Here is a 25,736-nt window from a genome sequence, read left to right as displayed (position 1 = left end):
CCGTGTGATTGTTCTGCCGGAATCATCCTCGTCTGCACGTACACGACAATATATTATCGTGCACGCTTAATAGAACTTCACAGCAAAAAGCACCTGTTCAAATGTCCTTTAGTCTCACTTTGGGGATCACATCACCATGCGACAGTCATTTTCTGTGCAACTGCACACTTTGGCAAACCCATGGTGAGGAAGAGAGGGCATGAGAGGACTCAGCAACTGCACGCACGGTGAATATTTCATCCAAAATTGCCACCGTGCTTATGCACAGTGTGAGGGTTCAGGGTCTTCGGCGCGCGTCCTGTTCTGTCACTGCCATCAGCAGCAGAAGCAGCAACAGCACCGGCATTTTTATTATTACTGAGCCAATATCACCTGAGCGCTTTGAATAATTCACCAACATCTGAGTGCTAAAAGTCATGTTGAAACAATGTGGTATTCTTCAGCCTGCGCAGAAGCATCACCGCGTACAGTACAAGATGGATCAAACCATCTTCCTCGGTCCTGTGTGCACTGGCCGCAAAAAGTCCTGGAGCTGTGAAGAAGGCTTGCAAGAAAATTAATGTGACACTTCATACGCTCACAGTGATAAAACGCCACAACCAAACCCGGTGTGCATTCAAGAGAAGCGTACGTTTTAGACCTCCGTGCGCCAACTGCCCGTGTCGTGGGTTAGTGGTCGACGCGTGACGGTCTCCGTCACCTTGTCCTCCTGAGCACCCCCGGGGGCCACTCGAAAGGAAAAAAAAAAGAACACCTTTGGACTACAACTTCAGATCAGAAGACACCACCCGCTGAATTTAAGCAGCATATTAAATAAATAAATAAATGCTTGCCAATGATTTTATTACATTCTTGGCGGACGTAATGAGAGTGAGTGAGTGTGCGTGTGTGGAGCATGGTGCCACCACCATGCATCACTGTAGGGATGGTGCCTGGTTTCCTCCAAATATGACCCCTGGCATTCACACCAAACAGCTCAATCTTTGTCTCAGGTCCTTCAGGTACCTTTTGGCAAACCCCAGGCGGACTGCCATGTGCGTTTTACTAAGGAGTGGCTTCAATCTGGCCACTCTTCCATACAGGCCTGACTGGTGGATTGTGCCAGAGGAACAATGTTGTTGTTCTGGAAGGTTCTCCCCTTGCCAGAGAGGAATGCTGGAGCTCTGACAGAGTGGCCAACAGGTTCTTGGTCACCTCTCTGTCTAAGGCCCTTCTCCCCTGATCACTCAATTTAGATGGGCAGCCACCCCTAGGAAGAGTTCTGGTGGATCCGAACTTCTTCCATTTACGAATGATGGAGGCCACTGTGCCCACTGGGACCTTCAAAACAGCAGAAATATTTCTGTACCCTTCCCCAGAATTGTGCCTCGAGATAATCTTGTCTTGGAGGTTTACAGCCTTTCCAAATCATGTCCAATGGACTCCAATTGAGCTGTAGAAACATATCAAGGATGATCACTGGAAACAGGATGCATCTCAGCCTAATTTTGAGCTTCATGGCAAAGGCTGTGAATACTTATGTACGTGTGATTTCTTAGTGTTTTTTTTTTATTATTGTTATTAAATTTGCAAGAATAATAAAAAAAAATATCTTTCACATTGTCATTATGGGGTATTGTGTGTAGAATTTTGAGGAAAAAATTTGGAATAAGGTTGTATAATCCAGTAGTATTAAGGTCAGGGGTGGAATATTTTGATAAGCTGAAAATTTGCACAGAGGTCCAGGAGAGTGTCCTAAACAACATACTAAAAGTCCCCATGAATTCCATTTCAGGAAAATTGAGAATTCAAGATGGCATCCAATAGGGCCAGATCGCATTTTGAATTCTGGGGAGGAAACTTCACTGACCAGACAATTGAACAGTTTCTGATGAGGATGTTGAAAACATCTGGATGCATGACACATGGCCGAGGTATCACGAATAGTGATCTGTGATGCACTAGAACAGTTTGCAGAAGTTCCCTCCATAGGCTCTGAGCAACAGAAAGACCTTCGTTCAAGTAGCCAGTCACAGGACCAAAAGGATCAAGCGATATTTGTGCAGTGATTTCAAGCACACCTGCCTTTTGCTGGATATAAGCCAGATCATTTGGTATCTCTGTCAACAGGAATCATTGTTGATAGTGCAGTGAACTGTGATGATGCAGTAGCAGTTTGGTAGCTGCTCAAATGGATGGAAGTTCAGAGCGAAACTCTTCAAAAAAAAAAAAAAAAAAAATGACAGAGTGAAGACAACTGGTGATCAGGAAGCGTCCGTCAAAGTCAGAGGACAAAATGCAATTGTCAATCCCAGCCTCTTGCTTAACAGGATTACTTGCGTGTTAAATAACTGTTCTGACATGGAAACATTTTTGACACATGATCTTGCACCACAACCACCTTCACTCTTCAAAGATGGTCAGATGATAAAGGCAACAAAGATCACCCTGGGTAATATCTTGAAATCGTATGGTGCTCAGCATGCCACTGTTCCAGAAAATAGCATCTTTGTTGTGGATGGTAGTCACCTACTCCACAGTGTGGCTTGGCCACCAAATTCCACCTACAGGGAGATTTCCCGAACATACATTAGCTACATGCTGAAGCACTTTGGTGTTGCATCCACAGTTGTATTTGGTACGACAGTAACAGATCAGCCAAGCAATGTGAACTGAGGTGCAGATCTCAAAAAACATCTTGTGACATCATGTTTGATGAAAGTATGCCAGCATGCCAGAAAGCAGTTGGTAAAGCTTCTCTTGCATCAACCTTTGAGCTTGCAGTTCTGCCCCCAACTATAGCAGCTGCAAAGCAGCATGCCTATTGCACTTACCACACTGTTCAGGAGTGGCTTGGTAACTGCTTACTACCAGAAGAATGGGGTTGGCAGTCGCATGATGGTATTCTTGCACCAGTAGAAACTGACATACAAATTGCTCCAGATTCACTCCTCAATGTTGTATCTTGTGGTTGCAAGGAAGATGGCTGTGGTGGAATGTCATGTGGATGTAGAAAACTTGGCCTCTTCAGTAATTCAATGTGTAGTAAATGAAATGGTCTTTCATGCCAAAACAACTTCAGCTGAATCTGCAGTAAATCTCAATGGCGACTTTGATAGTCGACAGCAGGATTAACTTTATGCTGTAAGAACTTCTTTTCAGTTTGTGAGAACATATACATACTGTGTGCAGTATGAACATTCAGGCAACGTATAACGTGTATAAAAAGTACAATAGTTTCTAGTGCGGTATCTACCTGATGAAAAATCGATGTTTTTACCTAATCTTCTTATTCAGTCACCATATCCATGGTTGTGAAACATTGTTTATGACTAAAATGCAACAAACATGTTTTTAAATGACATTTATTTCATTCTTCTTTCTGAAAACGTGGCCAAAATTTATATCAGTGGCCATATTGGACACCATCTTGAATTCTGATTTTTCCTGAAATGGGATTCATGGGGACTTTTAGTATATTATTTAGGACACTTTCCTGGACCTCTGTGCAAATTTTCAGCTTGTTATCAATTTATTCCACCTTGGGCAATTTTTTTTGTGCTAATGTCTTGGACTAGTAACATCAAATGTGGGAAAAGTGAAGCATTATGAATACTTTCCAGATGCACTGTACAGAGAAGAATGCAGAAAGAAAATTTTCCTTACCTTAGTAAAGGTGCACCCAGGTGTGAAATACAATGTCGTGATTACGGACACAATTATTACCAGCAACAACACACAAGAAACCATGATGCGGACTGAAGGTCGGAAACAAGATCTGCAATTTAAAAAAAATAAAAAATAACACTTTTTAAAACCACAAGCAAAAATAAGAACATCTTTTATTACCACAAGCATCCAGACTGCTAACTGATAATCCTCGCAAGCACCATTCCTAACACAGAGTAAACCCTTGTAGTTATTGCAATCCAGTTGATCTTCCATTCCTTTTGAAATTATGAGGAGCCCTTTCTTCCAGTATGGAGAGATGACACCCATTTACCAAATAAAAAAAAGATTGTTTGCAATGCCAGGAGAAAAGCCAAGAACATTAGGTAGTAAAAATAAATAACTGGGGGAAAAAAAAAAAAAAAAAAAATCACAGTTTGATCATAATTTTTTTAAAAAAGAAAGTTGTGTTGAGTATGACAACTCTTGTTCATGCATACTTCGTAGTTCATAATTTCCTACTACATTGAATGTCAATTCTAAGGCTGTTCTGTTACTCATTCATACACTTAAGCATATTCATGTTCTGAGTTTATAAAAAAACCTGTTCTGTAAATAGTTCTCTTACTTTTGTGATCACAAACATTGATTTTAATCTCAATGTTGAGGCTGGTCTGTAAACAGTTTTCAAATAAACAATAAATACAGCAACTTCTGATCAATCAATATCAATTTCAGACTTAAAATGTACTGATTTAAGCCCCGTCCATTTTGGGTTAAACCACGCCCACTTCCAGTTTAGGTCACTACGAGTACAGATACGGATACAGATCATTTAGATGGTTAAACAGATACAGATAGTGGTGTACTCGCTCATCCCTAGTTAAAACCTTTAATGAACTGTGACTGCTTTGGTTCCAGCATTACGAGTGCATTCCACTCACCCATTTGTATCTTCTTCCTCAGTTCCTGGTCAACGACAACAGCATTCCACCTGGTCCTGGTTATAGATTCCTTAGTTGTCACTCTCCATCAAGACTGGCTCAGGATACTGCAGCTCACTCATTTCACTACTAGGAGGTGGGCCACTCTCCATACTGCAGCGCAGCACTTTCAGTTCTTCCATCCATCCATCCATTTTCTTCTGCTTCATCCGGAGTCGGGTCGCGGGGGCAGCAGCTCAAGCAAAGCCGCCCAGACCTCCCGATCCACACACACCTCCCCCAGCTCCTCCGGGGGAACCCCAAGGCGTTCCCAAGCCAGCCGAGAGATGTAGTCCCTCCAGCATGTCCTGGGTCTTCCCCGGGGCCTCCTCCCAGTGGGACATGCCCGGAACACCTCTCCAGCGAGGCGTCCAGGGGGCATCCGGAAAAGATGCCCAAGCCACCTCAACTGACTCCTTTCGACGTGGAGGAGCAGCGGCTCGACTCCAAGCTCCTCCCGAGTGACCGAGCTCCTCACCCTATCTCTAAGGGAGCGCCCAGCCACCATGCGGAGGAAACTCATCTCGGCCGCTTGTACTCGCAATGTCGTTCTTTCAGTCATGAGCCAAATCTCATGACCATAGGTGAGGATCGGAACGTAGATCGATCGGTAAATCGAGAGCTTTGAGTGAGGGACTTTCGGTTCTCATTTATTGTAAATAAATATCTTTTCCTTTTGTACTCCTCTCCGTGTCCAGCTCCCTGCATTTGGGTCCATAGTCTGAAACGATTCGGTTCAACCCGAACCACTAACCATAACATTGTGCCTTTTATACATCCTTTTACTTTGGTTTTTGAGGTACTGTTTACACAAGCCAGCTGGGATGGATTAATGCCCACTTAAGTACATCACTGCTGTGAAACTGAAGTGATAACAGCTATTTAACAATTTGTTGAAATTTTTTTAAAATGTTTTAACAACACTGTGTATCCACAATGGAATACTGTCTATTATGTCTTTATAGCTTTCATTTAGATTTTGCAGCTAAACAGAAATGCTGGCACAAATACAAAAAAAAAAAAAAAAAAATTGATGAAAGAGTATGTTACACAACTAAAAATTTTATGCACTCATGTTGATTTTTGCAAAATTATAATATATGAAAATTATACAGCCCTGATTTGAGACATTTTAAATATGACAAGTGTGCAAAAATACATTAAGGCAGACGTCTTAGTAAAACTCTGTCTAGGCCAAAAACAACACAACATCCCAACTGATGGTCTATTCAGGGCATTACCTAGATGGTGCCTGTCTGCTGTAGGGGGTAGAGGTGGGTCTTTGTGTGCTGCTACGATTCATGAAGGACATGCCCAGCAGCCGGGCTGAAGATTCGCAGTCCTCTTCATCCTCATCCATTTCATTTTCTCCCAGGCCTCGCACCAGCAACAGTGAGCTACGAGGCTCATACGCCACCTCATCTGGGTCTAGAGCTGGAAATGTCTGCCAAAAACATGTACAGGACACATACTTTTCATGTCGTTTCTCACGCAAAAGTACATTTCCTTTTAGAATCCTTTGTAAGAGAGCATATACAACCCCAATTCCAATGAAGTTGGGACGTTGTGTAAAATGTAAATAAAAACGGAATACAATGATTTGCAAATCCTCTTCAACCTATATTCAATTGAATACACCACAAAGACAAGATATTTAATGTTCAAACTGATAAACTTTATTGTTTTTGTGCAAATATTTGCTCATTTTGAAATGGATTCCTGCAACACGTTTCAAAAAGGTTGAGACAGTGGTATGTTTACCGCTGTGTTACATCACCTTTCCTTCTAACAACACTCAATAAGCATTTGGGAACTGAGGACACTAATTGTTGAAGCTTTGTAGGTGGAATTCTTTTCCATTTTTGCTTGATGTACGACTTCAGCTGTTCAACAGTCCGGGGTCTCCGTTGTCGTATTGTGCGCTTCATAATGCGCCACACATTTTCAATGGGCAACAGGTCTGGACTGCAGGCAGGCCAGTCTAGTACCCGCACTCCTTTACTACGAAGCCACGCTGTTGTAACGTCCAGAATGTGGCTAGGCATTGTCTTGCTGAAATAAGCAAGGACGTTCCTGAAAAGGCACCATCAGTGCTGAAAGGTACATCCAGGATTTGGAGCCACACATGCTGCCATCCAAGCAATGTCTTTTTCATTGTTGTTAGAAGGAAAGGTGATGTAGTACAGTGGTAAACATACCACTGTCCCAGCTTTTTTGAAACATGTTGCAGGCATCCATTTCAAAATGAGCAAATATTTGCACAAAAACAAAAAAGTCTAACAGTTTGAACATTAAATATCTTGTCTTTGTGGTGTATTCAATTGAATATAAAGGATTTGCAAATCACTGTATTCTGTTTTTATTTACATTTTACACAATGTCCCAACTTCACTGGAACTAGCGTTGTATGAAGATGGAGAGAAGAGTGAGATCAGAGACTCAAATGTGAAGCATTGAGAGCCAACCACCTACTGGTGGTTGGCTCTCACTGCGGTATTGTATCACTTCCTGTTCCGGAGCACAGCGGTGTTTTTCTGTATCTGTTAGCTGTTTAATCTGCGCAGTTAGATTGATCTAGTTATCTAGATTACAATTTGTTTCCCAGTGTAATCTTCACGTGCCTTAACTAAAGCACTCCTTCTGCTGAATCACCTCTAAATTATTTACACATTATTCACTTTGCGTGTTTTTAGGAATCCGCTAGCTTAGCGCAGCTACTAGCTCTTAGCCGATTTAGCATGGCGGCTTCTCCTGTCTCTCCCGCACTTTTCTGCTCTGGGTGTGAAATGTTTAGTTATTCCTCGGCCTCCTTTAGCAGTAACGGTACTTGTAATAAGTGTAGCTTATTCATAGCTTTGGAGGCCAGGCTGGGCGAATTGGAGACTCGGCTCCGCACCGTGGAAAATTCTACAGCTAGCCAGGCCCCTGTAGTCGGTGCGGACCAAGGTAGCTTAGCCGCCGTTAGTTCCCCTCTGGCAGATCCCGAGCAGCCGGGAAAGCAGGCCGACTGGGTGACTGTGAGGAGGAAGCGTAGTTCTAAACAGAAGCCCCGTGTACACCGCCAACCCCTTCACATTTCTAACCGTTTTTCCCCACTCGACGACACACCCGCCGAGGATCAAACTCTGGTTATTGGCGACTCTGTTTTGAGAAATGTGAAGTTAGCGACACCAGCAACCATAGTCAATTGTCTTCCGGGGGCCAGAGCAGGCGACACTGAAGGAAATTTGAAACTGCTGGCTAAGGCTAAGCGTAAATTTGGTAAGATTGTAATTCACGTCGGCAGTAATGACACCCGGTTAGGCCAATCGGAGGTCACTAAAATTAACATTAAATCGGTGTGTAACTTTGCAAAAACAATGTCGGACTCTGTAGTTTTCTCTGGGCCCCTCCCCAATCGGACCGGGAGTGACATGTTTAGCCGCATGTTCTCCTTGAATTGCTGGCTGTCTGAGTGGTGTCCAAAAAATGAGGTGGGCTTCATAGATAATTGGCAAAGCTTCTGGGGAAAACCTGGTCTTGTTAGGAGAGACGGCATCCATCCCACTTTGGATGGAGCAGCTCTCATTTCTAGAAATCTGGCCAATTTTCTTAAATCCTCCAAACCGTGACTATCCAGGGTTGGGACCAGGAAGCAGAGTTGTAGTCTTACACACCTCTCTGCAGCTTCTCTCCACCTGCCATCCCCTCATTACCCCATCCCCGTAGAGACGGTGTCTGCTCCCAGACCACCAATAACCAGCAAAAATCTATTTAAGCATAAAAATTCAAAAAGAAAAAATAATATAGCACCTTCAACTGCACCACAGACTAAAACAGTTAAATGTGGTCTATTAAACATTAGGTCTCTCTCTTCTAAGTCCCTGTTGGTAAATGATATAATAATTGATCAACATATTGATTTATTCTGCCTTACAGAAACCTGGTTACAGCAGGATGAATATGTTAGTTTAAATGAGTCAACACCCTTGAGTCACACTAACTGTCAGAATGCTCGTAGCACGGGCCGGGGCGGAGGATTAGCAGCAATCTTCCATTCCAGCTTATTAATTAATCAAAAACCCAGACAGAGCTTTAATTCATTTGAAAGCTTGACTCTTAGTCTTGTCCATCCAAATTGGAAGTCCCAAAAACCAGTTTTATTTGTTATTATCTATCGTCCACCTGGTCGTTACTGTGAGTTTCTCTGTGAATTTTCAGACCTTTTGTCTGACTTAGTGCTTAGCTCAGATAAGATAATTATAGTGGGCGATTTTAACATCCACACAGATGCTGAGAATGACAGCCTCAACACTGCATTTAATCTATTATTAGACTCTATTGGCTTTGCTCAAAATGTAAATGAGTCCACCCACCACTTTAATCATATCTTAGATCTTGTTCTGACTTATGGTATGGAAATAGAAGACTTAACAGTATTCCCTGAAAACTCCCTTCTGTCTGATCATTTCTTAATAACATTTACATTTACTCTGATGGACTACCCAGCAGTGGGGAATAAGTTTCATTACACTAGAAGTCTTTCAGAAAGCGCTGTAACTAGGTTTAAGGATATGATTCCTTCTTTATGTTCTCTAATGCCATATAACAACACAGTGCACAGTAGCTACCTAAACTCTATAAGTGAGATAGAGTATCTCGTCAATAGTTTTACATCCTCATTGAAGACAACTTTAGATGCTGTAGCTCCTCTGAAAAAGAGAGCTTTAAATCAGAATTGCCTGACTCCGTGGTATAACTCACAAACTCGTAGCTTAAAGCAGATAACCTGTAAGTTGGAGAGGAAATGGCGTCTCACTTATTTAGAAGATCTTCACTTAGCCTGGAAAAAGAGTCTGTTGCTCTATAAAAAAAGCCCTCCGTAAAGCTAGGACATCTTTCTACTCATCACTAATTGAAGAAAATAAGAACAACCCCAGGTTTCTTTTCAGCACTGTAGCCAGGCTGACAAAGAGTCAGAGCTCTATTGAGCTGAGTATTCCATTAACTTTAACTAGTAATGACTTCATGACTTTCTTTGCTAACAAAATTTTAAATATTAGAGAAAAAATTACTCATAACCATCCCAAAGACGTATCGTTATCTTTGGCTGCTTTCAGTGATGCCGGTATTTGGTTAGACGCTTTCTCTCCGATTGTTCTGTCTGAGTTATTTTCATTAGTTACTTCATCCAAACCATCAACATGTTTATTAGACCCCATTCCTACCAGGCTGCTCAAGGAAGCCCTACCATTATTTAATGCTTCGATCTTAAATATGATCAATCTATCTTTGTTAGTTGGCTATGTACCACAGGCTTTTAAGGTGGCAGTAATTAAACCATTACTTAAAAAGCCATCACTTGACCCAGCTATCTTAGCTAATTATAGGCCAATCTCCAACCTTCCTTTTCTCTCAAAAATTCTTGAAAGGGTAGTTGTAAAACAGCTAACTGATCATCTGCAGAGGAATGGTCTATTTGAAGAGTTTCAGTCAGGTTTTAGAATTCATCATAGTACAGAAACAGCATTAGTGAAGGTTACAAATGATCTTCTTATGGCCTCGGACAGTGGACTCATCTCTGTGCTTGTTCTGTTAGACCTCAGTGCTGCTTTTGATACTGTTGACCATAAAATTTTATTACAGAGATTAGAGCATGCCATAGGTATTAAAGGCACTGCGCTGCGGTGGTTTGAATCATATTTATCTAATAGATTACAATTTGTTCATGTAAATGGGGAATCTTCTTCACAGACTAAAGTTAATTATGGAGTTCCACAAGGTTCTGTGCTAGGACCAATTTTATTCACTTTATACCTGCTTCCCTTAGGCAGTATTATTAGACGGTATTGCTTAAATTTTCATTGTTACGCAGATGATACCCAGCTTTATCTATCCATGAAGCCAGAGGACACACACCAATTAGCTAAACTGCAGGATTGTCTTACAGACATAAAGACATGGATGACCTCTAATTTCCTGCTTTTAAACTCAGATAAAACTGAAGTTATTGTACTTGGCCCCACAAATCTTAGAAACATGGTGTCTAACCAGATCCTTACTCTGGATGGCATTACCCTGACTTCTAGTAATACTGTGAGAAATCTTGGAGTCATTTTTGATCAGGATATGTCATTCAAAGCGCATATTAAACAAATATGTAGGACTGCTTTTTTGCATTTATGCAATATCTCTAAAATTAGAAAGGTCTTGTCTCAGAGTGATGCTGAAAAACTAATTCATGCATTTATTTCCTCTAGGCTGGACTATTGTAATTCATTATTATCAGGTTGTCCTAAAAGTTCCCTAAAAAGCCTTCAGTTAATTCAAAATGCTGCAGCTAGAGTACTAACGGGGACTAGAAGGAGAGAGCATATCTCACCCATATTGGCCTCTCTTCATTGGCTTCCTGTTAATTCTAGAATAGAATTTAAAATTCTTCTTCTTACTTATGTTTTGAATAATCAGGTCCCATCTTATCTTAGGGACCTCGTAGTACCATATCACCCCAATAGAGTGCTTCGCTCTCAGAGTGCAGGCTTACTTGTAGTTCCTAGGGTTTGTAAGAGTAGAATGGGAGGCAGAGCCTTCAGCTTTCAGGCTCCTCTCCTGTGGAACCAGCTCCCAATTCAGATCAGGGAGACAGACACCCTCTCTACTTTTAAGATTAGGCTTAAAACTTTCCTTTTTGCTAAAGCTTATAGTTAGGGCTGGATCAGGTGACCCTGAACCATCCCTTAGTTATGCTGCTATAGACGTAGACTGCTGGGGGGTTCCCATGATGCACTGTTTCTTTCTCTTTTTGCTCTGTATGCACCACTCTGCATTTAATCATTAGTGATTGATCTCTGCTCCCCTCCACAGCATGTCTTTTTCCTGGTTCTCTCCCTCAGCCCCAACCAGTCCCAGCAGAAGACTGCCCCTCCCTGAGCCTGGTTCTGCTGGAGGTTTCTTCCTGTTAAAAGGGAGTTTTTCCTTCCCACTGTAGCCAAGTGCTTGCTCACAGGGGGTCGTTTTGACCGTTGGGGTTTTACATAATTATTCTATGGCCTTGCCTTACAATATAAGGCGCCTTGGGGCAACTGTTTGTTGTGATTTGGCGCTATATAAAAAAAAATTGATTGATTGATTGAAATGTGAAAAAAGGATCATGTGCTAAAAGGTCTTCAGTAAAACACCAGGACAAAAGTGTAAGCTGAAACACAATGTTCAGAGTTTTTATTATTAGCTGTTCTTTGTTTTTATAATTAGAAACCTGGTTTAAGGCTTTAAGCTGGACTCTCATTGCTGATATTTGACCATCTGAAATTTTACAGATTTTTTATTATTATTATTTCATTAGTGCATCTTGAAAGAAATAATTTCTGCATTAATATGGATTTGACTGCTCACCTATTCTGATGCCAGGCTACAGTTTAAGCTAACATTAAAATACAATGCATTTTTTTTTTTTTTTTTTTAATTGGAGCAAAGAGTGAGCAGGGGTGGTGGCCAAGTGGTTAATGCGCTTGGTTTCAGTTCAGAAGGCTCCGGGTTCAAATCCCACCCCTGCAACATTTCTCCATGTAACGTGGAGTTGCGTCAGGAAGGGCATCCGGCGTAAAACCTGTGCCAATTCACCATGCAGATCCACCTTGGATTTGCTGTGGCGACCCAAAGTGCAAACAAGGGAGCAGCCGAAGGGACTTACTGGAGCAAAGAGTGAGCAATTACACTGATAAAGCAAGCAGTCAGCGATTTTATTGGAAAAGCTGCCAAACTGACCAAAGCGGGTAGCGATCCACACCCCCAAAATTTTCAGAAGTTTATGGCTTAAAACATCTTTAACAAGTTACAAAAATTTTCACCCTCATGGAGGCAGAAGCTGCTTAAAGAGACCAAACCTGTTTTTTGTATGAGGCTATAAACATATTTATTTCTTGCTCAAAAGTTGACTTTTTAACAAGGAGTCCAATGGGAAAGTGCTGTTTTGGAGTCAGCCACAAGTAGCCAGCCATGGTACTACACTGGCCTCATTTCACACAGTCTCTGGCTGCTGCAAACAAGTGCTCTGTCATGTAACTGTTGTGTTTGGTTTTCATTCTTTGAAGTTAAAAACTGTGTTCAGATGGAGCCAGAATTCATCACTATGTGCTTCTTGTTCTGTGGTATTTCAAATACAGTCCAAAAATAGGTGGTTTCCTGTTTTATTACAGAGTGCAGCACCTGCAGCTCTACGCTGTGTCCCCAGATAGAAGGAAAATGAAAGCTTGACAGAGCGTAGCTCAAGGACAAAAAAAAAAAAAAAAAACCTTCAAATTATCCACTTCCTGGTACACACACACACACACTGTTTAGTGACGTGTGCAAGTCCAATGCCTCAGACTTTTATTGACAGCTATACAGTCATATAAAAAGAAAAAGCATAGCACACTCAAAATATTGATGTCCTGTCGCTGTTTTATTTCATAATAACGTTTCGGCCAAAGGCCTTCGTCAGATTGCAGCTTCAGTTGGACCAAGTGTTCAAAACTGTTTGTCAACCCAGGTGCTCAAAACCCCCTCCAACGAGTGGGAGGTCCCAAGAGTGATGACACCCAGCTATACAGTCATACCACATGTTCTGTGTACCAAATCGCCACAGTTACATGTATTGTGAGACTTCTAAAATATATATATACGAGGTCTGTGAGAAAAGAATCCGACCTTTTTATTTTATGCAAAAAATATATGGATTTGATTCATGTTTTTACGTCAGCCAAGCTTGAACCTTCGTGCGCATGCGTGAGTTTTTCCACGCCTGTCGGTTGAGTCATTCACCTGTGGGCAGGCTTTGAGTGAGCACTGGTCCACCCCTCTCGTCGCTGTTTCATTGCAAGAAATGGCAGAATGATTTGGGCTTTTTTTTCCCCATCAGAATTTTTTCAGAAACTGTTAGAGACAGGCAGCTGGAAACCATTCGAAAAATTTATCTGGCTTTCGGTGAAAATTTTACGGGCTTCACAGAGAATATGGAGTGTTACTACAGCTTTAAGGACTGCCCACAATGGCGCTCGGCGCGCCGCGCTCCGAGCAGCCATCGAGAGGCAGAAACCACCACATCATTTCTAAACAGATCGCTGTGGGGAGCCAGGACCGTTGTGAACAATTTCTCAGGTTATCACAAGAGCGCCATTGTGGCAGTCCTTAAAGCTGTAGTAACACTTTGTGGGGTAAGGATGATTCTGAGAAATCTCAGAACTACATAGGAGGACCTGGTCAATGACCTGAAGAGAGCTGAGACCACAGTCACAAAGATTACATTAGTAACACATGATGCTGTCATGGTTTAAAATCCTGCAGGGCAGCAAGGTCCCCCTGCTCAAGCCAGCACATGTCCAGGCCCGTTTGAAGTTCACCAGTGACCATCTAGATAATCCAGAGGAGGCATGGGAGAAGGTCATGTGGTCAGATGAGACCAGAATAGAGCTTTTTGGAATCAACTCCACTTATCATGTTTAGAGGATGAGATCAACCCCAAGAAAACCATCCCAACCGTGAAGCATGGGGGTGCTCTTCTGCAAAGGGGACAGGACGACTGCACCGTATTGAAGGAAGGATGGATGGGGTCATGTATTGTGAGATTTTGGCAAACAACGTCCTTCCCTCAGTAAGAGCATTGAAGATGGGTCATGGCTGGGTCTTCCAGCATGACAATGACCCCAAACACACAGCCAGGGCAACTAAGGAGGGGCTCTGTAAGAAGCATTTCAAGGTCCTGGAGTGGCCTGGCCAGTCTCCAGACCTGAACTCAATAGAAAATCTTTAGAGGGAGCTGAAACTGCAAACGTGAAAGATTTGGAGAAGATCTGTATGGAGGAGTGGACCAAAACCCCTGCTGCAGTGTGTTAAAACCTGGTGAAAAACTACAGGAAACATTTGACCTCTGTAATTGCAAACAAAGGCTACTGTACCAAATATTAACATTGATTTTCACAGGTGTTCAAATACTTATTTGCAGCAGTAACATACAAATAAATGATTAAAAAAAAAAATCATACACTGTGATTTCTGTTTTTTTTTAGATTATGTCTCTCACAGTGGACGTGGACCTCAGATGAAAATTTCAGACCCCTCCATGATTTCTAAGTGGGAGAACTTGCAAAATCGCAGGATGTTCAAATACGAGGTCTGTGAGAAAAGTGTCGGACCTTTTTATTTTTTTCAAAAACTATATGGATTACAGACAAGCTTGAACCCTCGTGGGCATGCGAGAGTTTTTTCACGCCTGTCGGTTACGTCATTCGCCTGTGGGCAGGCTTTGAGTGAGGAGTGGTCCACCCCTCCCATCGGAATTCCTTTGTCTAACAACTTGCTGAGAGACTGGCGCTTTGCTTTATCAAAATTTTTTCAGAACCTGTGAGGCAGATCAAAGTGGACACCATTGGAGAAATTCAGCTGGTTTTCGGTGAAAATTTTAACGGCTGATGAGAGATTATGGAGTGTTACTGTCGCTTTAAGGACTTCCCACGGCGCAGGACATCGCGCCGCGCTCCGTGGTGCCGTCGTCAGCCTGTTTCGAGCTGAAAACCTCCAAATTTAAGCCTCTGTTGACCCAGGACGTCGTGAGAGAACAGAGAACTTTCAGAAGAGGTCGGGATCAGCAGTTTATCCAGACATTCCACTGTTTAAAGGAGAATTTGTAATGAAAGACGTGCAGACGGATTGGCGCATTGGCAGGCAGCTGGCGCGGTGCGCCGCCGCAGGAAAAACACCTCTGTTGGAAGCCTTAAGGACAAGTTGGAACATGTCCAGCTCTTAAACAATTTCTCAGATACTCACTCTACTGAAAGCCATCAAAAGCCGCCTGGTTTTTACAAATGGTTATCAACAAGGAGGTGTTTTTCCTGTTGTGCCGACGCGCCAATCCGTCCGCACGTTAAAATTTTCACCGAAAACCAGCTGAATTTCTCGAATGGTGTCCACTTCGATCTGCCTCACAGGTTCTGAAAAAATTTTGATAAAGCAAAGCGCCAGTCTCTCAGCAAGTTGTTAGACAAAGGAATTCCGACGGGAGGGGTGGACCACTCCTCACTCAAAGACTGCCCACAGGCGAATGACGTAACCAACAGGTGTGAAAAAAACTCACGCATGCGCACAAGGGTTCAAGGTTGGCTGATGTAATCACACGTGATTCAAATCCATATAGTTTTTGAAAAAAATAAAAAGGTACATTACTTTTCTCACAGACCTTGTATTTGCAGGCCATGACATTGACCCTATGTGTCTTTTTGCAAGGAATGTTTATATATATATGTGTGTGTGTGTGTGTAAGGATTAAACAGCGAGAAGCCGTGCATTATACGGTTTGAATGCACGACGCAGAGTCTAAAACACCACTCCGCTTTGCAGTGTTACGCCGCGAAGTGCATTCAAACCGTATAATGCACGGCTTCGAGTTGTTTAATCCGCTTATACCATGGTCCCACACAGTCAGATAACACAAATATTTATTTAAGTTAACAGACGTTGATAAAAATGTGAGAGTATTTGGGTCTATTTTATGTTTTTTCTCCGATGCGCTTACCGAGTCTGCAGGCTATCAGGATATGAATCTTCATTAAAAAAAAAAAAAAAAATTGTGGGTTCCAGATTGTTCACAAACAGACAAACAAACAATCTTCGTTGGAGGAGGTTATGTTATCATGTACTGTCTTCATGTACTAGTTTGAGCTAAGTATGCTTTAAATCAATTGTGCTATTGCACTGTTGATGGTGTGTGCCACTGCATAATCGTGTGTGTCCATCTACACACGACTGTGTAGATGAGGTTGGGACATTGTGTAAAATGTAAATAAAAACAGAATACAATGATTTGCAAATCCTCTTCAACCTATATTCAATTGAATACACCACAAAGACAAGATACCATGGAGAACAGGTGACTGCATTCCTCCATAGTAAACATATTGACATTAATAACGAAAATATCAAAGCTTGTCACAATTTGACATCCACTCCAGCTATCATCATCCATTTTGCAAATAGAAGGCACAAAATTGAACTAATCAAACAGGGAAGTAAGTTGAAAGGCACAAACGTTTATATAAATGAGCATCTTACCAAGAGTAATGCAGACATCACGAGGAAAGCAAGGCGGCTTAGAAAACAGGGAAAAATTCACTCAGTCTGGGTCACAAACTGCATGTTGTGTGTTGGGGGGTTTGGCTGGATGTTTTTGTGTTGTTTTCTTTTCTTTGCTCTCCAGGTGGTATGCAAACTGGTTTTTGTCTGTGGAGAAGGTGCTGGCAGAAGAGTCCTTCACCCTCATCAGCATTATTAGCTGCACCGCTGGAGGATGTTCACGTGCAGGCCTACTGACTCGCAGCACCTGTGGATGATGCTCACGTGTAAACTTAAAGACTTTCAGCTGAAGCAGATAATGAGATGGCGTTCTGCATTTAAGCCATGAGTGGTTCAAGCAGAATTGCCGGGAACTCGACCTTGTGACGTTCGTTTGTGATACGCTGAGGACCGCGCCAGGGTTTGACACATCGTGCCTGTGAAGGAGGACGGGTGAGGGACACATGCTGTCAGCACACATCAGAGGTGATTATTGTCTGAATGATCGTTAATAGTAATTTGGCATTCTGTTATGCAGTATATTTGAACATTGATGAGAATTGTGCAGTTTGCTTCTCACTGCCGTGGCGTACGGACTGATGATCCTCCACCTGTTGTGAGAAGCTGCTCATTTACATAAAGCTTAAATTCAGACCCGAATGTGTTGCTGATAGTGTGTGCCTCTGAAAGATATTTGCTGTAGCTCTGTTGACTTACCTCACCTTTTCCATCCTACACAGAGTCAGTTTGTCGTGTCCACCTGGGGGGTGTTTGGCGGTGAATCTGAGTCCAGAAACGCAGAGGCTTCGATCCTTTTGGGCGCTGGAGAGCGCGCCGTCCTTCACTCCGCCAGACAAACTCAATATTTATGTTGTACACTAATTATTGCACTAGAGGGGAAATAAAATCGTTTTGTTTGTGGAACCGCTTTCTGGTTATTTAGTGCTGGGTTCGGTCAGACGTTGGTCCACTCCTCAACCTGCGTCTGCACATAACAGTAGTTCCCGGCCATTCCAAAATGGACCCAGCGGCAGAAGCGGTTCCGTTTGCCGAATGAGTTCAAGAACACTTGGAGAAAATATGGGAGCAATTACAGCATCTCGTAAACCAAATTAAACAAACAGATGCCCGCGTTACGGAGCTTGCAGTGCAAGCCGTTCCGCTTCCTGCTGTTCCAGCTGCAGCACCATCGATACCGGTGCAGATAACTCCGTCACCCAGAGATTCGGCTTCCAAACCAATCATTTGTCATCCGGAGCCTTATGCGGGAAACGTTGAAGCCTGTGCTCCGTTTTTGATGCAATGTTCTCTGGTTTTTGCTCAGCGACCGGCTTCCTTCTCTTCTGATGATAGCCGTGTCTCATATGTGACAAATTTGCTCCGAGGTGACGCTTTAGCTTGGGTCACTGCGTTGTGGAGTAATAACTCTCCATTGTTAGGATCCTTTAAGGATTTCTCCCGGGAGTTCCGCTTGGTTTTTGACCATCCGGTGAAAACAAATACCGTTGCCCAACGGTTGCTGAATCTCAGGCAGGGGAGGCGGAGTGCGGCGGATTATTCCGTGGATTTCCGAATTTTTTCTGCTCAGTCCGGTTGGAATGCCGCAGCTTTAAGAGGAGTGTTTGTAGATGGTTTGATCGATCCATTAAAACACGAGCTAGCAGTCCGTGATGAACCAAAAGATTTAGATGAACTAATATCTTTGGTTATTCGTCTAGATGATCGGATAAAGGAGCGTGGATGCGAGAGAGGATGGACATCAGAGCGGGTTTTTTCATCTCGGGACTTTCCCCAACACAGATCTGGGCTGCCTCTTCTTCGCCCCACTGAGACTCCTCCGACGGGACCTCTGGCTCCTCTTGCGGATGAGCCCATGCAGCTCGGACGAGCTGAAGCCGCCATATTGCCCCAGTCACATAAGTGTCAAGAAAGATAGTGATGACGTATCTCCAGGTGTTCTGGGACAGGCATAAAACTGGACACATAAAAAAAAACCCTTTGGTTGTTTAGTTATTTGGGCTATTTTTGTTTTTTTTTGTAAGGGGTTATAAATTGTTTGGGGATTTAGAGGCGGTTCTGGAGGAGTGAACAACTGGCAGTTCGGAGCTCGGCTGGACTCAGGTAATCGTTTGTTTTCATTATTTGGACTTAGGTATTTTCTGTTTGAGGATTGGGTCGTTTTGTTTTGTTGTTTTTTATTTCCCTGCTTCCCTAACCCCAACCTCACATTGCTCTGAGACCGTTTTGTCTTTTGGATTGTGGGGTGGTGCAGGTTGGTCACGCTGAGCGTTTCTCAGAAGACCTCTGCACCTAGGGGGGGGTTGTCAGGGGTGTTTTATTGGGTTTGGTTAGGGCCCGGTTCCTCTCCAGCCCCGGTGGGCCTTTGACCGTTCGTCATTGGTGTTACCGGGGTGTGGTACAGCGGGAACATACCTCAGTCGGAGTGGTGGGCCGATCTGTTGCCGTTCGCCATTTCGGTAGTTCCACCCCTCCCGATAGGCTGGTGGTATGGTCGGGTTGGCACCGGACGTCTTTCCGTTTTTCCGCTGCGCTTCGGGGATGGGACCGGGTTAGTTTTTCCTGGTTCCTTCCCCAGCTTAGTAGTTTTGTGCCGTTCGCCAAAATTGGGCTAACGATAGGCTCTGGGAGTGATCTGGGGTCTTTCGGGGTGCTGGGGGGGTAACAGGGTTTGACAGTTGTTTTATTTTGCCCCCGGGGTGTTTTAATGAAGTTCGCTGGGGGTTGTATTTTTGTGTGGTTATGTTTCCTTCCAGGTTCCACCTCCAGGGTCGATGGGACGGTCCTCTGGGGGGGAATTGATTGTGGGGCCGATTAACTAAGTATGGCCGGGTCTGGGGTTCCTGGGTTGTGGGGAGGGTGCCTCCTGGGGTTGATGGTACGGTCCTCTGGGGGGCGCTGTTCCTCCGTGTAAACCTGGGGACGTCTGTAAGATTCCGGTTTTGGTTGTTCTCTCCTGGAACTGGCGGTAAAGGTCTTCTGGGGGGGGGGGGGGGGGTTGTTTGTTATTTTTCTTTGTGAATTTATGTTTATATTGTGTTGTTGGGGCTGTGTTGGGTTATTGCATTTGGGAGTTTTTCTTTTCTTCCCGGGGTTGGATGGGACGGTCCCCTGGGGAGGGTTTGGGTGGGTTTTGTGTTTTTCTTCTATGTTGGGTTGTATATGGGACTTGTTTGGGGTTTTTGTTGATGCCAGCCGGCCTTCCAACCGCGGTGCCCTGTCCTGCCGTCTGCTTTCTGTCATGGACCCCGGAGGGAGGTGTTGTTCTCGGGCCTGGTCTGTTCGGTCGCCGGGAGGCTTCCCGTTGATGGGGGGGTACTGTTGTGTGTTGGGGGGTTTGGCTGGATGTTTTTGTGTTGTTTTCTTTTCTTTGCTCTCCAGGTGGTATGCAAACTGGTTTTTGTCTGTGGAGAAGGTGCTGGCAGAAGAGTCCTTCACCCTCATCAGCATTATTAGCTGCACCGGTGGAGGATGTTCACGTGCAGGCCTACTGACTCGCAGCACCTGTGGATGATGCTCACGTGTAAACTTAAAGACTTTCAGCTGAAGCAGATAATGAGATGGCGTTCTGCATTTAAGCCATGAGTGGTTCAAGCAGAATTGCCGGGAACTCGACCTTGTGACGTTCGTTTGTGAGACGCTGAGGACCGCGCCAGGGTTTGACACATCGTGCCTGTGAAGGAGGACGGGTGAGGGACACATGCCGTCAGCACACATCAGAGGTGATTATTGTCTGAATGATCGTTAATAGTAATTTGGCTGTTAAAACTGAGGTGCGGAAGGGCAGGAATGTGACATGTATCTACAGAGCGCAAGACTCAAATGTGGACAATTTCAGAGACAGCTTTGAAAATATATTAGATACACAGAACAACCAGAAGAATTTTTTTCATTGGTGGAGATTTTAATATTGATTTTCAAAATCCAATTAAACGCAGAGATATTTCTGATTTTTTGGAGACATTATCTGCTCGGTCCCTTTTTCCTTGATTTTACATCCAAGTAGGATGACCACATCTTGTGCAACATTAATCGATAATATAATCACAAATGACATTGAGCATATTGCTCAGAGTGGTTTACTGACAAATGATATCAGTGATCATTTACCTGTCTTTACAGTTCTTGATTGTCAGCTTAAGAAATATGAGAGGTCAAATCAGTCCACATACTTCAGAAACGAGAAAACAATTTACGAATTTAGAAGAGAACTTTTAGAGCAAGACTGGTCTGGAGTCTACGTGGATGATGTAATGAAGCCTACAAATTTTTTAGAAATACCTATTTGCTATTATATAATGCATGGTGTCCACTAAAGCCAAATAAGATAATCTCAAAAAGTGGAAAGCCTTGGTTTAAGATAGGAATGATGAGGGCATGTCAAAAGAAAAACAAACTGTACAGAAATTATTTAAAAAAACAGATACATAATAGTGAGATCAAATATAAAGTATATAAAAATAAACAACTATTATGAGAACTGCTGAGATGGACTATTACAATAGAAAATTGAGGGAAAATCACAGGAATACAAAAGCAACAAGGAAGCTATTAAATAGTGCAATGAGACTTAACTCCAAACCAAGACAGCTACCAGAATATTTTATTGAGAATGATGTTGAATATACCAACAACAAAATTATTGCCAATGAATTTAACAGTATTTTTTTCAAATACTGGAGCTAATATTGCAGAATCCATGAATACAAATAATCAAAAGAAATCATATTATGAGATATATAATGGAAAGTAGAATAATGCAGTGTCTCTGTTGGGGAGGTCAGTGAACATGAAGTTTTATCTATAGTAAGAAAATGGAAAAGTTATCGACAGATAGTGATGGATTAGACATGACAAGAACTACTGACAGCATTCTCAAACCGCTGAACTATATTTTTAATCTCTCCATACAAACCGGTGTGTTTCCTAAGCAAATGAAATTGGCTAAAGTGATCCCTATTTTTAAAAGAGAGTGGCTATACGCCCAACCGTTGGGTCAATAAAGTAAATACGCAAACATATACGCCCAACCACAACCGACCAATGAGCGCGCTTGTAAGCTCACTTCCGGTTTCAACGCGGAAGGGAAAAAGGTGGATATTTTCTCACCGGCTGCGGGAGGGTTCGCAGCCCACTGAGGAGCTGTGATCTAAAGCGGTTCTGTTTGGCTCATCACGCCCAGGGAACAGTGTCAAACTAACACAATCTTACAGCCAACAAGCAGCATTTTGTTCAAAAACTGTTTCATCGTTGTTAACAGGCTTCCGTTCAAAATGCTTATGAAGTTTGTCTGTTTTCATCCATTGTGGTGTTTTCGCAGTAATTAAAGACGGCGCCCATTAAATGTATCAAACATACGCCGCAATAAAGCCTTAAAAAGCGGTGTAAAAAACGTAGTTTAGATGCACAAAAAATGTCAAATGCACGATCACGCTTGGGCGACTAAGATAAGACATTATATTTATCTGCCCAACGGTTGTGCATGTAACGTTCAATGTATGACTTATCTGCCCAAAGGTTGGTCGGACAAGGTAGGACATTATATTTATTTGCCCAATGGTTGGGAGTATAGCCTTTGCCTTTTTAAAAATGGGGATGAACACAAATTTAACAACTATAGACCAGTATCGCTGCTATCACAGTTTTCTAAAGTTCTTGAGAACTGGTTCACACAAAAACTAACAAATTTGTTTGAGAAACATAAATTAATTAGTGAAAAACAATATGGATTTAGATCTCAACAATCTACAAGCTTAGCGCTCATTGAATTAATAGAAACAATTAAAACTTCAGTTGAAATAAAAGAGTATACTGTAGGAGTGTTTATTGCTCTACACAAAGCATTTGATACTATAAATCATGAGTTTTTACTAAAACTACAACCCCTGGCAAAAATTATGGAATCACCGGCCTTGGAGGATGTTCATTCAGTTGTTTAGTTTTGTAGAGAAAAAGCAGATCACAGACATGACACAAAACTAAAGTCATTTCAAATGGCAACTTTCTGGCTTTAAGAAACACTATAAGAAATCAGGAAAAGAATTGTGGCAGTCAGTAATGGTTACTTTTTTAGACTAAGCAGAGGGAAAAAAATATGGACTCACTCAATTCTGAGGAAAAAATTATGGAATCACCCTGTAAATTTTCATCCCCAAAACTAACACCTGCATCAAATCAGATCTGCTTGTTAGTCTGCATCTAAAAAGGAGTGATCACACCTTGGAGAGCTGTTGCACCAAGTGGACTGACATGAATCATGGCTCTAACACGAGAGATGTCAATTGAAACAAAGGAGAGTATTATCAAACTCTTAAAAGAGGGTAAATCATCACGCAATGTTGCAAAAGATGTTGGTTGTTCACAGTCAGCTGTGTCTAAACTCTGGACCAAATACAAACAACATGGGAAGGTTGTTAAAGGCAAACATATTGGTAGACCAAGGAAGACATCAAAGCGTCAAGACAGAAAACTTAAAGCAATATGTCTCAAAAATCGAAAATGCACAACAAAACAAATGAGGAACGAATGGGAGGAAACTGGAGTCAACGTCTGTGACCGAACTGTAAGAAACCGCCTAAAGGAAAACGGATTTACATACAGAAAAGCTAAACGAAAGCCATCATTAACACCTAAACAGAAAAAACAAGGTTACAATGGGCTAAGGAAAAGCAATAGAGGACTGTGGATGACTGGATGAAAGTCATATTCAGCGATGAATCTCGAATCTGCATTGGGCAAGGTGATGATGCTGGAACTTTTGTTTGGTGCCGTTCCAATGAGATTTATAAAGATGACTGCCTGAAGAGAACATGTACATTTCCACAGTCATTGATGATATGGGGCTGCATGTCACGTAAAGGCACTGGGGAGATGGCTGTCATTACATCATCAATAAATGCACAAGTTTACGTTGATATTTTAGACACTTTTCTTATCCCATCAATTGAAAGGATGTTTAGGGATGATGAAATCATTTTCAAGATGATAATGCATCTTGCCATAGAGGAAAAACTGTGAAAACATTCCTTGCAAAAAGACACATAGGGTCAATGTCATGGCCTGCAAATAGTCCGGATCTTAATCCAACTGAAAATCTTTGGTGGAAGTTGAAGAAAATGGTCCATGACAAGGCTCCAACCTGCAAAGCTGATCTGGCAACAGCAATCACAGACAGTTGGAGCCAGATTGATGAAGAGCACTGTTTGTCACTCATTAAGTCCATGCCTCAGAGACTGCAAGCTGTTATAAAAGCCAGAGGTGGTGCAACAAAATACTAGTGATGTGTTGGAGCGTTCTTTTGTTTTTCATGATTCCATAATTTTTTCCTCAGAATTGAGTGATTCCATATTTTTTTCCCTCTGTTTGGTCTAAAAAAGTAACCGTTACTGACTGCCACAATTTTTTTCCTGATTTCTTATAGTGTTTCTTAAAGCCAGAAAGTTGCCATTTGAAATGACTTTAGTTTTGTGTCATGTCTGTGATCTGCTTTTTTTCTACAAAATTAAACAACTGAATGAACATCCTCTGAGGCCAGTGATTCCATAATTTTTGCCAGGGGTTGTATATAAATATGGGATTAGGGGCACAGCACACCAGTGGCTTCAAAGTTATATCACAAATCGTCAACAGTATGTACATACAGTAGTGTTATGTGACTAAAAAGATTAATCCAGGTTTTGAGTATATTTATTATTGTTACATGGGAAACAAGGTACCAGTAGATTCAGTAGATTCTCACAAATCCAACAAGACCAAGCATTCATGATATGCACACTCTTAAGGCTATGAAATTGGGCTATTAGTAAAAAAAAAAAAAGTAGAAAAGGGGGTGTTCACAATAATAGTAGTGTGGCATTCAGTCAGTGAGTTCGTCAATTTTGTGGAACAAACAGGTGTGAATCAGGTGTCCCCTATGTAAGGATGAAGCCAGCACCTGTTGAACATGATTTTCTCTTTGAAAGCTATTGTTCAGAAGACATTATTCAGAAGAACAGTGTGGTCTGATTAAAAAGTTGATTGGAGAGGGGAAAACTTATACGCAGGTGCAAAAAATTATAGGCTGTTCTTCTACAATGATCTCCAATGCTGTAAAATGGACAAAAAAAACTAGAGACGCGTGGAAGAAAACGGAAAACAACCGTCAAAATGGATAGAGGAATAACCAGAATGGCAATGGCTCACCCACTGATCAGCTCCAGGATGATCAAAGACAGTCTGGAGTTAACTGTAAGTGCTGTGACAGTTAGAAGATGCCTGTGTGAAGCTAATTTATTTGCAAGAATCCCCTGCAAAGTCCCTCTGTTAAATAAAATACGTGCAGAAGAGGTTACAATTTGCCAAATAACACATCAACTGGCCTAAAGAGAAATGGAGGAATATTTTGTGGACTGAAGAGAGTAAAATTGTTCTTTTTGGGTCCAAGGGCCGCAGACAGTTTGTGAGACAACCCCCAAACTCTGAATTCAAGCCACAGTTCACAGTGAAGACAGTGAAGCATGGTGGTGCAAGCATCATGATATGGGCATGTTTCTCCTACTATGGTGTTGGGCATATATATCGCATACCAGGTATCATGGATCAGTTTGGATATGTCAAAATACTTGAAGAGGTCATGTTGCCTTATGCTGAAGAGGACATGCCCTTGAAATGGGTGTTTCAACAAGACAATGACACCAAGCACACTAGTAACCAAGCAAAATCATGGTTCCAAACCAACAAAATTAATGCCTCGCAGATGTGAAGAAATCATGAAAAACTGTGGTTATACAACTAAATACTAGTTTAGTGATTCACAGGATTGTTAAAAAAGCAGTTTGAACATAATAGTTTTGCATTTGTGGCATCAACAGCAGATGCTACTATTATTGTGAACACCCCCTTTTCTACTTTTTTTACTAATAGCCCAATTTCATAGCCTTAAGAGTGTGCATATCATGAATGCTTGGTCTTGTTGGATTTGTGAGAATCTACTGAATCTACTGGTACCTTGTTTCCCATGTAACAATAAGAAATATACTCAAAACCTGG

At 42.2% G+C, this 25,736-nt stretch overlaps 1 protein-coding gene across 1 annotated transcript in view; it reads right to left on the bottom strand.

Annotated features, from left to right (window-relative positions):
- The window catches only part of lnpep (leucyl/cystinyl aminopeptidase), a 90,914-nt gene that overhangs the window by 37,505 nt on the left and 27,673 nt on the right, over positions 1-25,736 (bottom strand). The window contains 2 exon segments of the mRNA XM_034170173.1: positions 3,646-3,757; positions 5,873-6,075. Of these exon segments, the coding sequence (XP_034026064.1) occupies positions 3,646-3,757; positions 5,873-6,075 (315 nt within the window).

The sequence above is a fragment of the Thalassophryne amazonica genome, chromosome 5 (genome assembly GCF_902500255.1).
Source record: "Thalassophryne amazonica chromosome 5, fThaAma1.1, whole genome shotgun sequence".
Lineage (NCBI taxonomy): Eukaryota > Metazoa > Chordata > Actinopteri > Batrachoidiformes > Batrachoididae > Thalassophryne > Thalassophryne amazonica.
This window is presented reverse-complemented; position numbering and strand designations above follow the sequence as displayed.